We start from the raw sequence: 13,880 nt of genomic DNA, 5'->3' as shown, positions 1-13,880 counted from the left end.
GCTTTGCTATTAAATCAGCAGCTTTTGGGGAACAGGTGATCATTAGGATTATAGCCCTAAAGCGTTTGAGATGGTCATTTTTGATTTTGTTACTGTTCTTCACGAGAAAGCAGTGTTCTCCCCCAGCCTATTTCTGACACTGAGCACATTTAAGTTACTGTCTTACAACTTTGCAGGAGTTGGAAATGTCTATGAACATTCCTGATAATTGCTGATAAGACAACTCCTCCGGAGTCAGTGTGCAGCTGTGCTTTTGCACTCTCTTTGCGAGAAGAGCCAGATTGGGCCCCTCATTGTCAGATAGTACATCTAATGGGATTGGGCGAATGTTCAGAGACACAGTCTGTGATTAAGTGACTGGGCAGAGACATTTGTGGAAGCCACACACTGATGAACGCCTGGGTCTCAACTCACACTTTTTATCAGCTTATTAGTGGCAGCAGCTCAAATGGAATTATAGCTATTATACTCCATTACAAATACCAAACAATTTACTTCTGCTGAGATTCATACTGACAGCTCCTCCTGCCAGCAGTAATTTTTTTTCTGTATGCATGCTTAAGAAATTGCAGGAGAGAATGTTTCATTCTTTCTGCATTTGATTCAATTGAATCATCTGAAACTGAGAATAAAAGCTTTTCAGAAGATTTAGGTAAAAAAAAAATAAAATCATCTCTTTTCTTCTAGAAGCTTAAGCATATTGAAGAAAATACATAAAAAAGGAGTTTGTCTCATCTTGTCTCTGTTCCATCTTTCAAAGTTTTTAAAATGCAGGGAAGGTAGCACTAGTTAAGAAAATGACCTGTTGTTTTACAAATATTTTAAAGGCATTTATTTTTAAATGAGTGGAATCAGCTATATCACCTTTATTTTTTCCAGTTAAGCAATATGAAAACATTTAAAAGGCCTAGAACGTCTTATGTAAAAAAACTTGAGTTATAAATTTGAGACCTACACCAGGGTAGGGCTCTACAGATGCTCATTTGGCTACAAGTGAGTGACATAAGTTTATCTTTTCATGTTATTAAAATTAATCATGGAAGGCTGCTGTAAGCTCTGTAGTTCCTGAGTGTAACTTATTTTTTCTGTCCTCTGAAAAGATTAATTGTTGAGCTGCCAGGGGACAGGGCAACAAAGGTATAATGGCATAGTGAAAGGCTTAATTACCGCCTGAAAACTTTTGTCCTGCACTTTGAATTTGCTTTTGTAGGCATACGAGGGATTTTTAAGGAGCCTGAACCAGGCTTGTAAACTTCAAAAATAACTACTAGGTTATGTGTGGCTGCCATACTAGAGCATGGCAGCTTTCTCCTCCAGGTTACACATTCAAGTGAGTCACAAGCCACTGAAGGCTGGAAGTCGTTAACATCTGAAGGCTGTTGGTGGCCTCTGAAAAGGAGATGGTGGAGTGAGAACAGTTTCTAATAGGCAGGTGTATATATCCCAGAAACCTCTGCTCCAGACACTAATTGGCCTATCCTAGTTTTTCCAGATGTTAGGTTTTGATCCAGACAGTTTGATTTCTGGGTTTTGGAGGGAAAAATTGACAAGGACTAGAAGATGAGCTTGAAAAGGATCAATCTCAGACTGAATTAAGAGAACTTTGGCAAATTCAATAGCAAGTTCAGAAGGTCTGTTAGCCGCTGAGGCCTCGTGCCTGAGCTGAGCCATCAGGCTGTGTAGGAAGATGCTGTTAGAAGTGGACATGTGTCTAGATACTCATGTCGCAACAGAAGAAAGGGTGGGGGAAAAAACTGTAACTGCAATGTATACATCTAAGGATGACCTGACCCCCTTGCTGTACAGTGGGAAAATAATAAAAAAAAAAAAAAAAAAAAAAAAAGAAGTGGACATGAGTTTCGTGATTAACTGATGTCACTTAGGAAGTTCCCGTTGTGGCTCAGCAGCTATGAACCTGACTGGTATCTGTGAGGATGCAGGTTCAATCCTTGGCCTCACTCAGTGGGTTGAGGATCCAGTGTTGCTGTGAGCTATGGTGTAGGTCACAGATGCGGCTCGGATCCCAAGTTGCTGTGGCTGTAGGCCGGCAGCTGTAGCTCCAATTCAGCCCCTTGCCTGGGAACTTCCATATGCCGAGGGTGCAGCCCCCCCAAAAAAAAGAAGGAAAGAAAATTGATGTCACTATGAAGGCCATCCCCCCAGAATTTTACTGTTAAACTAAATTTAATTGTGTCGGAAGAAATAAAGTATTAAGGTTTCATCACAGAAGAAAAATCTTGCACTTACTTTTTTTTTTCTTTATAGGGCAGAAACATCCTAATGTATCAGTGCTCAATATATTTTCTGATCATGAATACAACAGATCAGTCATTACAATAGCAGGTTCTGTTGATGAGTTAGGTAAGATTTTATTTTCTTTTTTTTTACATATGCCTTTTGGCAAAGGGTCAGCTTCAGGAAGGCCTGAATATTCCTTAATTATTTCCTGTGTTAATCTGAATACTCCCCACCATTACCGTGGAGGTCTACCTCAAGTTGCATTTCATCATTTTTTTCTGAACATGTACATCAAACATTTCCCATTTCTTTTTCATTAGAATGAACCCAGAATCCACTATTTAATAACATTCTTTCCCTGAAGCTGATCACATATCCTTTGTGGTTAAGAAAAATTCTTCGGGTTTTAACCTGTGAGGTAATAGTATTGACGTCAGCCTTGATTTCCCTGATAAGTTGACATGGAATGAAGCATGCTAAGCAGTTGTGTTTTGAGTCAGAAGCCTGAAATCTTAAATTGGTCCATTGGGTGAAATGAAATGGGTTTTGTGTCTTCTTTTGTGAAATTTAGAAGGAGAGTTTGAATTTGAAGGATCATAATTGTTTAAACAAAACCCTGTATTATCTTAGTATCGCTTGGTTAAGGGTTTAAATTATTATTATTATTATTATTTTTTTTTTTTTTGGCCACTCCAGCAGCATGTAGAAGTTCCTGGGCCAGGAAGCATAGACCTGGTTATCTTCTCTGTTATCTCTCTTGCTAAATGATCATAGTGCACTGCTAATGAAAACTCAATAATAACATAACACTCTGAGGTGTCTATAATATGTATTTAGATAGAATAATTAAATGAAAAGTCTAATTCCTGGACAAGAGCAAAACTAAAATACTTAACACTATTAAAAATTTATGTGTGTATTTTAATATAAATTCATAAAACATTCTGAAAATAACAAGGATTTTTATCAGATTAATTTGATAAAGTTGAAAAAAATTAATTGATTATAAAAAATACAAAGTTTTTTAAGACTAATAAGCTTTGCATACTTTCTCCACTTTGGGGAACAATGAGCTGGAAGAAGTGTAAAACTTTATGACACTTGGGAGGTGGGGAGAGGCAAAATGTTGGCTCTTTCATTTTTCTTTATTTTGGATGAAAAAACAATCTTCTATACAGATTACAAAAGAAGAACATCTGGCGGGACAGTAATAATTGTAAATATTTCTTTAGATGCAATTGAAAAGTTAATGATTCTTTTTCGGCAATTTTATACTTTTAAGGTGATTCTGTTCTGGCTGCCTGCTTGGAGGCCTTTCGGTCTATTGATATGGAGGTTCAGGATGGGATCCATCCTTGCCTGGGAGCAGTCGACCTGATTCCTTTTTACCCTCTCTGTGGTGTCGGAGTGGAAGAGTGTGGAGCTGTGGCCAGAAGTAAGAGAAGGTTTGGGGTAGTGTGTTATTCCTTAATGGAAACCGTTTTTACAAATCAGAACAGCTCGTGACAATATAAGCACTCCTCAGTTCCCTGGGAAAAGCTGACCTTGAAGAATTGTATCAACAATAAGCTTCCACAGGTTGCAGTGGCACACTGTGTCTTTGGGACTCACCCTTCCACCTTCCACCCCAGGACGTTGTGGAACATTAAATACTGTGGGCTGCAGCAAATCAATCATTTTTCACCCTTACAAATTCACGATAGATCATGAGGAAAGAACAGTAGTTTCTAATGAGTTCCTTCAACTCTTCAGGGCAGAGCGATGCTATGCTTTGCCCATCTGTGTCCGATTTCCTTGAGCAGGGGTAATGATGAGGTTGAAAACCCACTTAAATGTTAACTCCTACCCCTTTTTCCCCTGATTTTTTTTTTTTCCTTGTGCACAACTCCCTTTAAGATTTTATTTAGAACTGAACTGTCACAGGCTAGATTTCAGCTGCAGGGGTGAATTTAATTTGGAAAATTTGAGCTATGTCACTTGAGGTGTTTTTGAATTAGGCAAATTGGGAGAAAAGAAAGCCCTTTTGCCTGGACTGTCTAGCTGCACCATGGTTAATTATGAGATGTAGAGGCTCATAACCTTTGGGGAAAAGTCTGCCTTAGGATGATTGCATACTTCTCTGAATGACCTCAGAAATCCCTCTATGGCGTTGCCTCATTTTTAGGTAAGAGTGAATTGTCTAACGTTTGGGATATAGATTTGGACTCCAGCTGAGCTGTGTCAGGCACTAGAAATAGGCAACAAGACTCGTTCCCAAAGGTGTGCCTCACTGCTTGTGCTGCTTTATAGTGTGACATGACAATCTATGGATCATTTCCCAGGAAAATCTTGGCCCAAAATTTGCTTTACTTTTCACATAAGAAAGAGTTAAAATTCAGAGTGGGGAAAATATGTTTCACACAAAAATGAAGAATTCAGAATTGTCCAGACCAGAATGATGATTTTAATTGTCTTCCAAACAATTATGTCCAATTACATTAAATCTCAAATTAGCTAGTACATGAAGTTCTTCATTACATCAGGACTAGTCCACCCAGATGTTCATCCTGCGTAGGAGACAGTTGACAACAGGAGGGTCTGGACATAGTATTTCTCCCTTCCCTTGCCCTTTAGCTTCATTGGCAGCTACTGTACCTCATGATTTAAACATGGACATTTCTAATTAAATGAGAGCTCAGCTGCATTCTTGAACTAATTTATAACATTCGATTTGAAATGTAATAGCTTCAATCTTCATCTGATTAAAAACAGTCATATACTGTACATGGTTACTATTTTGATGCTCCAACATGCAGTTTTTATTTTTACATTCTCTTTTCCACACAGCTGTTCATCTAATATCATCCAAATTTTTTAAGTTTTTTTTTTGGGGGGGTGGTTACAGCATACTCAGGCATTCTTATGAGTCAGAAGTATTCAAATTCTAGAATCTTACTGTTTTCAGAACAGCAGAGGGATGTTTTCACTAAGGTAACCCCTTCTTAGGAAAACTACTCTAAAATAATTTAACTAACTTTCTTTGGAAAGAAGGGCAACAGAGAACATTCCAGTGACATAAAAGAGAGTTAATATCTATTTGTATAATTCATGTATGCTTTATTTGCAAAAATTCTGAATGAAATGTTTTGGAACTTTTTGATATCAACTAGAAGCTTGCTTACACCTTAAGGAAGGAGTTCTTTTTTTCTTTTCTTTCTTTCTTTTTCTTTTTTTTTTTTTTTTTTTTTTTTTGTCTTTTTGCCTTTTCTAGGGCCGCTCCCCCAGCATATGGAGGTTCCCAGGCTAGGGGTCTAATTGGAGCTGTAGCCTCCGGCCTACACCACAGCCACAGCAATGCCAGATCCGAGCCACGTCTGCGACCTACACCACAGCTCATGGCAACACTGGATCCTCAACCCACTAAGCAAGGCCAGGGATCGAACCTGAAACCTCATGGTTCCTAGTTGGATTCGTTAACCACTGTGCCACAACGGGAACTCTGAAGGAGTTCTTAAAGTGGGGTCCAAAATCAGTGTTCAAGGGAGTTAAAAATAACATTAAAATTACTTGCAAGTTTTTATGTATGTGCATTTATGTATACATACACAGATACAAACACCCACACATAATATTGAATATAATTTTAGTTTAAGAACTTCTAGAATAAAGAGCACAGCAGTGCAGAATCCTAGAGGTGAGAGCAGGCTGCAAAGGGCTGCTGTGTGGCTGGAACTTAGAGATGGGGTTGGGTGGGAAAGGCAGTCCTGGGAATGTTAAATGAAGTTTTGCAGGTAATCAGTCAGAGATGAGATCGTGAAGTCTTATATGCCAGGATAAGGAGTTCAAACCTTATCTTAAAGGCAGTGAGAACTATTGAAGAATCAGGAAAGTCCTCGACTGGCTTTGAATTTTAGAAAGATTACTCTGCTTGCGTGAGAATGGTCAGGAAGCAGACAGTCCAGTTCAGAAAAGTGACGGTGGCCTAAGATAGTAGATAATGGAGAGAATGGGGAGACTCCATAGGATGTTGGAGTGTGGGGAACAAGCAGTGGTATGAAAGTATCATCACTTACAGATGCTACCATGTAAAAAATGAGGCACATCTAGTCTATATTTAAAGCTTATAATTTTGAAAAAATGTTTTGGACTTTGATTTTCATTTTCTTTTTCTTTATTTTCTTTCTTTTTTTTTTTTTTTTTTTTTTGTCTTTTTTTGCCATTTCTTGGGCTGCTCCCGTGGCATATGGAAGTTCCCAGGCTAGGGGTCGAATCGGAGCTGTAGCCACTGGCCTACACCAGAGCCACAGCAACACGGAATCTGAGCCGCATCTGTGAACTACACCACAGCTCACAGCAATGCCGGAGCCTTAACCCACTGAGCGAGGCCAGGGATCGAACCTGCAACCTCATGGTTCCTAGTTGGATTCGTTAACCAGTGAGCCATGACGGGAACTCCCGATTTTTATTTTCTATAAAAACCACATTTGATCTATTAGGCTCTATTTCATTTTTATCTGCTATTATATCTCAAATTTTTCCCCATCTCCCTTTCTCCCTCACTCATTCCTTCTCTCCCTTCTTTTTTCCTTTTGCTTTGTTTTGTTGTTATCGAAATGATTCATACACGTGGCTAAAAATCAAGCCTGCAGGGTTTTTGTTCCCCAAACTCTATGACCTGCTTCCTTTTTCCCTACTTCCCTTTTCCCTCACTATGCACTATACTTCAATTACCTTCTCCCCTGAGCCAAGTACTTTCAATTTTATAATCCTATTATTTAGGATTCAACTCTAGATATCTAAACATTACACCTATATTGATACTTCTTGGTTTTTTAGTTTTAAGCATTGTCTATTGACTTCTTACTGCAAAAGATGAGAATTTAGCTTCCTTTCACCCCATCCCCCAACACTCCCCCAACACACACTTCCTAACTCTTTCCTCTCAATATAGTTACATAAAATTCATACCAATATTTGCTATTTACATTGTTATAACTGTGTAAACATTATTCACAGAAGAATTTAGAGTGTTATTATTTACTCTTTCTGTACAACTTTTCCTTTTTGCTGAAATTGATCATTATCTTTCTGGTTGTTTACATACTTTTTTATATACTTATTACTGTTTTAACCCCAAACTCTGTTATGCATTCAGTTGGAACACACTTTGTGTTGCATGTTGGGTAAATTTCAGATGGTTGAGGATAACTGTTATCATGGCATCTCCCTTTACTGTCATCCTGGGTGTTCCCTTCATCTTTTTCCATTTTGGATTCCCTGGTTGCTGAATCTGATATTGTCTCTTTTTTTCTCTCTTAGTTTATGTTCTTGTTTTGATGGAACATATCCTCTACTAGCTTTTTTTTTTTAAAAAAGTATACTTTTGAGAACTTGCATGTCTGAAAATGCCATTCTCTACCTTCACACATAATTGTTGATTTGGTTAGGTATAGAATTCTGGTTTAGAAATAATTTTCCTTTATTTTGAAAACTTTGAATCACTGGATTCTTATTTCCATTTGCAATTGAGGCCTCTGAAGCAATTATGACTCCTGATCTTTATAGGTGACCTGTTACTTCTCCCTGGAAGCTTGTAAGATCTTCATTTCTAGTGTTCTGAAATTTCTGCAATTGCCTTTGTGTGCAACTGTTTTCATCCATAATACTGGATAATAGTAGCCCCTCTGAATCCTTTAAACTTGTCTCTCAGTGTTGGAAATTCTCTTCAATTATTCCATTGATGATGTATTCCATTTTATCAGTTATTTCTGGAAGCCCCATTATTTGGATATTGGAACTCTTATACTGGTTCTCTACACTTTCTTTTTTTCATCACTTCATATTTTTACAATACTTCCTTATAAATTTCCTCTATTTTATATACCAAGACTTCAATAAATTTTTGTTTTCTTCTATATTATTTCCCAATTGCTTTTTACTCTCTGAATCTTTATTTTATTTTATTATTCTAAATAACATCTTGGTCATGTTTCATAAATACAGCATCAATGGATCATTTCTGACGATTTCTTCTTTTTGCGTGGGATCTGTTTCCCACCCCACCCCCAGCCCCATCCACACTCTCAGGTTGCTTTCTCCTGTTTGTTTTAAAGTCTCCTCAGATTTCTGGTGCACCTTGGTGGCTGCTTACCTTAAGAGTGGACACTAAAAGACTGGATGTAGGTGGGGTTGGTCAACTGTAGGCTGATCTGGCTGAGTTGTTTCTTTGAGGAACCCCTATTTCAGTATCTTTGGGGGTCTTTCCTCTTGGGCTGTTCAAATTTCCTGGAGAAGGATTCTCCAGTATTCAGCCTGGAGTAAACACCCAGCTGTCCATGTGTTAGGAGTTGAGTTTCAGAAAAGGGCCAGAAGATTCTTACCATTTAGTGTGTAAATATTCCCTTAATTCTCCTCTTTTCATTTGTCATCCCTACCTTCATCCATGCCCAGTATCTCCCAGCCATAACACCTTGTGTTTTACCTCTGTCTTCTGCCAGGGTGGAGCCAGCACTTGCCAGTCTGTGTGGAGGGGTGGGATCTAACTGCTGTTTAGACAGACTTCCCACTGTTCTCCCTGTTTTGAGCAATGCCTTTACCTTCTCTCCCAGAGTGAGGTTGCCAATTCTGACCATTTTCAGGTGCCTGTGCTGTCAGCCAGGCTGCCTCCCTGCTGTCTGGGCTTTGCTAAACGTTCAGCTCCTTTTCTGTCTGCTCTCCACATTCCAGTGCTATCGCCTCTTCTTCCATTTCTGTTTGTTTGAATGAGTCAGTGCTTTTAAAATAGATCTCTTTACCATCTTTTTCCTGGGGTTTTTGGAAGAAGTGAAAGTAAACTTGGGGATCTACACTCCCCTTTTACTTGGAAATCCCTCCTTCTCTAATTCCTCATGGTGATTTTGATTCTCTTGGATCCTTCAAGAACAGTGAATTCACCTAAGTTGGAGCCAGGGGTAAACTTATAGGAACATTAGTCTTTTTTGACTTCTAACTCAATATCGAAGGTATTTAGTCTTAATTTCTGGAATTCTATAAATTTTCTATAGACAGTTGCCCTGAAGGGTTACTGTGGGCCATTGTCCTGCCTGTATGTTTTCCACACCTGCACTACTTTGTGTTTCACGTGAGTGTCACACAGTGTCTCTGAAACATGGCCTTGTTTCTCATGCATACATGAACCTTCTGGAGAAGGACTGAGTGAGGATGTGGGGGAGAGGGCAGGACAGCGGGTCTCAGGCAAATTCCACCTCCCCCCCCCTGCCAAGTGATTTGCTGGTGAAAATGGGCTTATGTAACATGTAGATTCATAATTAGGTTTAAAAGTCTGGACCATAGCTATAAATTTTGTAAATCATATGAAACTTGCTTTTTGTTTTATGTCATTAATCAAATGAAATAAGGTTTGTATAATGCTTTATAAATTGACATTATTTAGAAGATTGGAAAGATAAAATGTTAGCTAAGTAAGTTATACAAATAAAGACATAGCTTTTACATGATTGATTTTTTGGATTTATATCAAAAGATATACAACATTAGGAGTTCCCATTGTGGTGCAGTGGAAACGAATCCGACTTGGAACAATGAGGCTGCAGGTTCGATCCCTGGCCTTGCTCAGTGGGTTAAGGATCCGGTGTTGCCGTGAGCTGTAGTGTAGGTCACAGATGTGGCTTGGATCTGGCACTGCTGTGGCTCTGGAGTAGGCCAGCAGCAACAGCTCCTATTAGACCCCTACCCTGGAAACCTCCATATGCCATGGGTGTGGCCCTCAAAAGACAAAAAGACAAAAAAATATATATATATCTATGTGTATACACACACACACAAGATTAATTAATTTGATTAGAATCATCAGCCTTGTTAGGTGTTTTTTTGAGTATTTTTATGACTTGCAGGACATGTGCCATGGCAGATTCACACGACATCAACACTTGTGCAGGTCTTAAGACCCTTAGATTACCTTATTACAGATTGTCAAAACATGGGCTGATCTGGCAAATCAGGAACAACTTTTCATTTCAAGAATTTTCTACTCTGATTCTCCAGTTGCTATGGAGATTGTCTCATAAAACAGAGTTGGATTTTGTTGAGATTAGTCAGTTTAGATGCTAGGATCTGATATAGTTGTTCCTAGCACTAGCACTACCCTCATTGTCATAGTGTAAAAATAATGGCTGGTTTTACAAGCCTATGTTAACTTAGTTTTAGGACATAGCATTTACTTTGAGAATTACAGGATACTTCCACCATGTAAAAAGCTGGGGGAAAAAAGGAATTGTTCATTGGAGAAGTACTTAAAGTATCAAAATTGATTTCCAGTGACTTGAGTACACTGAAGGAGAATTACTAGGTTGTTCATAAATACAGGCTTAATAAATGCAACAGGATTATATCTACCACTGTAAAACAGAGCTACTAAGAAAGGAAAAGTCCAAATGGGAGAACTGGGATAAACTAACCTATTAGTTAAACTAATGACCAGCAATTACCAATGAACACAACCACACTTGGAAAAGCTGCTCCTTTTCTCTCAGTTTGGCTCTGCAGCAACCTGAAATCCAAGTAAGTTAATACCCCATGGGGCACCCCTTAGCCATGCGGGGGGGTCTGACCTACTAGATGGGCAATTTTAAGGCTCATTCCAGCAGGATCGGGCCCCAGTTGCTCATAGCAGTGACTAGCTTGATAATATATCTCATGTTGGTGTTTCTTCTTCTCTATTTCACTCTTAGTGTATATTTAATAGGTTTTATTGAAATTTTTGACAGGAATAAATGTACTATAAGAATCCTCTAGGAGTTCTTGTTGTGGCATAGCAGAAACAAATCCGATAGTATCCATGAGAATGTGGGTTCAATCCCTGGCCTCACTCAGTGGGTTGGGGATCTAGCATTGCCATGAGCTGTGGTGTAGGTCGAAGACACAGCTTGCATCCTGAGTTGCTGTGGCTATGGTGCAGGCCGGCAGCTGTAGCTCCAATTCGACCCCTAGCCTGGGAACTTCCATACACTGTGGATGCGGTCCTTAAAAAAAAAAAAAAAAAAAAGGACTCCTCTAATTTAGATGACTAGGTGGTGGAGTGCACGAAATATTTGTCACCTGACTATACGTTTCTTGTAATTCTTCCCTAGTCTGGAAGTCACATGTAGGATTTATAGTTTAAAACTGGGAGGAACCCTCCCCCACTCCCCACTATCACTTCATCTAGGGAAGAGGTCTTCTAAAATACCCAGGATTAAGCCACAGGTCACTGAGGGAAATAACATTCACTCCTTACTAGCAGAGGCAGCACTTGGAGCCTCAAAGTTTAGGGGTTCTAAGTTTTCTGATTTTCAATAGATTGTAGATCTATAAGGACCCAGAAATTAAATTTTGTTTCAGAGAATTTGGACCTAACAGGATTTATAGCGGATGATTTGTATCATGCTAACTTTTTTTTTTTTTTTTTTTTTTTTTTTTTTTGTCTGTACCTGTGACATGCAGAGGTTCTCAGGCCAGGGATCAAACCCACACCCAGCAGTGATAATGCTGGATCCTTTACCCACATGAAGTCTGTGTTTCATGCTAACTTTTTGAGCCCAGGCTCCTAACCCTGGCAATACTTTTCCTTAATTCCTTTTTATTTTTGTCTTTCCTTCTTAGCATTCACAGTGACTTTCAGTGTCTAAGGCACCAGGGTCATAAGATTCTGAAGAAATAATATAATGATGCGAATGGCATTGATGGTCCTGTAAGATTAAGTGCATGAGTGCAAGTTTCTCCACTCCCTCATATACCCACTAGCCCATCCTTCTGATCTCCTTTGGGCAAGTGTAAATACTAACTTAATTACTAATAAAACTAATATGACAGCTAGGCTTACACCTACCTGGAGAGTTACACAGGCTCATCCAGCCAGTCACAGACAGCACCAGACAGCACAGGCCCGACCCTGGCAAGCTAAAGACATGGAGGAAGTGGAGCAGAATGTGTTTCCCGCCATCAGCCGACTCCTAAGAGGAGGGAGAAAGGGGTAGAGATGCAAACCCAGCATCTCTCCAATATCTCTCCCACACCCCCTATCAGGGAATAGATGTTGGGAGGGAGCAAGGCCAATGTTTTAATCTCCTAGGGCCAAAGTAACAAAAGTGCCACAGACTGGGTGGTTTAAACAACAGGAATTTATTATCTCACAGTTCAGGAGAGTAGAAGTCCAAGATCAGGGTGCCTTCTGAGTGCTGTGAGGGAAGGATCTGTTCCATTTTGGCCGCATGTTCACCTGGCATTCTCCCTTTATGTTGTCTGTGTCCAAATTTCCCCTTTTTATGAGTACACCAGTCGTATTGGATTAGGGCCCCACTCTATTCTAATATATGACCTCATGTTAACTAATTATATCTGCAATGACCTTATTCCCAAATAAGGTCACATTCTCATGTCCTGGGGGCTATGACTTCAGCAGATGAATTTTGCAGGGGACACAGTTTAACTCATAATAGCCAGAAGACCAGCAGAACTCTCTCCACATGGAAGGAAACATCACTAGTGGCAAAGAAGCATTTTCTTCCAAAAAGAGATTTAAAGTGGTGGGTGTGTGTGTGTGAAGATGGGCATCCTCTAGGTGGTAAAGAAGAGAGGGATTTTGGGAAGGAGAATAGGAGAACTTGACCTGTTTAGGGGGCAGGTGGTGAGAGTTAGGGCTGGGCTTGAGACTAGAGACCACTGAGAGGTTGTTGAGTATTGTCGGTAGCTGGGAAGATAGAAGATGTATGGGAGCCAAACACACACAAGGAGACCAAACTACCTCATGAAAACTATTTTTTGGCACTTTGGGAGCTCTAGTTGGGTGGAAGAGCCACTTTAACTCTTCCTTGCTGTGGGGAGTGGGTTTTATACTGAAGGCTGTTTACATATTGCTGATTCATTGACAGAATTCCTGGCCATCCTCAAAGCTTAGCCATGTCCTATCTGAACTGCTTTTGGGGGGAGTCCCAGATTCTTAACATCCCTCCTGAAAGGGTGGGAAGTACTTACAAAGGGGTGCACTATGTGGAAGTGAAAGGCCCAATTCCAGCGCCGTCCACCCATGACAGGTATGTGTGTGTATATATATATGTGCGTATGTGTGTGTGTGTGTATATATATATATATATATATATATATATATATGCCTGTGAGTTTTTGATCAACATGATCTAAATAGTTACATCACATTGAGTGGCTCGACAGGGAAGCCAAATGGTAAGTGGACAAAATAAGAATTTTGGAGATGAATAAACCTGAGTTCAAATCCCAGATCTTCTACTTATTTGCCAGCTGACTTTAGGAAAATTGCTTGGTTTCTTTTATAGTATCTTTTGGTATTGTATCTATACAATGGAGAATAATATCACTCTGTCTGAATGGATATAAGAAATAATACTGATGCATGAAGCTCCTGATCCCCTCCCTCCCACCAGGAAACAGCTGTCACAGTTTTTAATGATTCTCTGTGGCCTTACAGAGGGGGTTGCTAAGCAGTTGAGGCCCAGGCTATCCCCTTCTACCATAAGTAGAATAGATCCCTCTTCTCTGTGTTATGTTATCAAGATTCCAAATTAAGTGTCTTTTGAGAAATGGGATTGAATGACAAGATGTTTGAAAACCACTTGGGCAGGAGATCTCTGAAGTGCTTTCAGCTCTAAAAT

General features: G+C 39.5%; 1 protein-coding gene across 10 annotated transcripts in view; it reads left to right on the top strand.

Annotated features, from left to right (window-relative positions):
• The window catches only part of LOC100522040 (formiminotransferase N-terminal subdomain-containing protein-like), a 181,709-nt gene that overhangs the window by 51,530 nt on the left and 116,299 nt on the right, over window positions 1–13,880 (top strand). For 9 of the 10 annotated variants that reach the window (XM_021075940.1, XM_021075939.1, XM_021075931.1 and 6 more), the window contains 2 exons: window positions 2,266–2,361; window positions 3,521–3,673. In XM_021075940.1, the coding sequence (XP_020931599.1) occupies window positions 2,266–2,361; window positions 3,521–3,673 (249 nt within the window). The remainder of the gene's footprint in view (window positions 1–2,265; window positions 2,362–3,520; window positions 3,674–13,880) is intronic. The other variant, XM_021075932.1, reaches the window with a different exon arrangement.

The sequence above is a fragment of the Sus scrofa genome, chromosome 15 (assembly GCF_000003025.6).
Source record: "Sus scrofa isolate TJ Tabasco breed Duroc chromosome 15, Sscrofa11.1, whole genome shotgun sequence".
In the NCBI taxonomy this organism is placed as follows: Eukaryota; Metazoa; Chordata; class Mammalia; order Artiodactyla; family Suidae; genus Sus; species Sus scrofa.
This window is presented reverse-complemented; position numbering and strand designations above follow the sequence as displayed.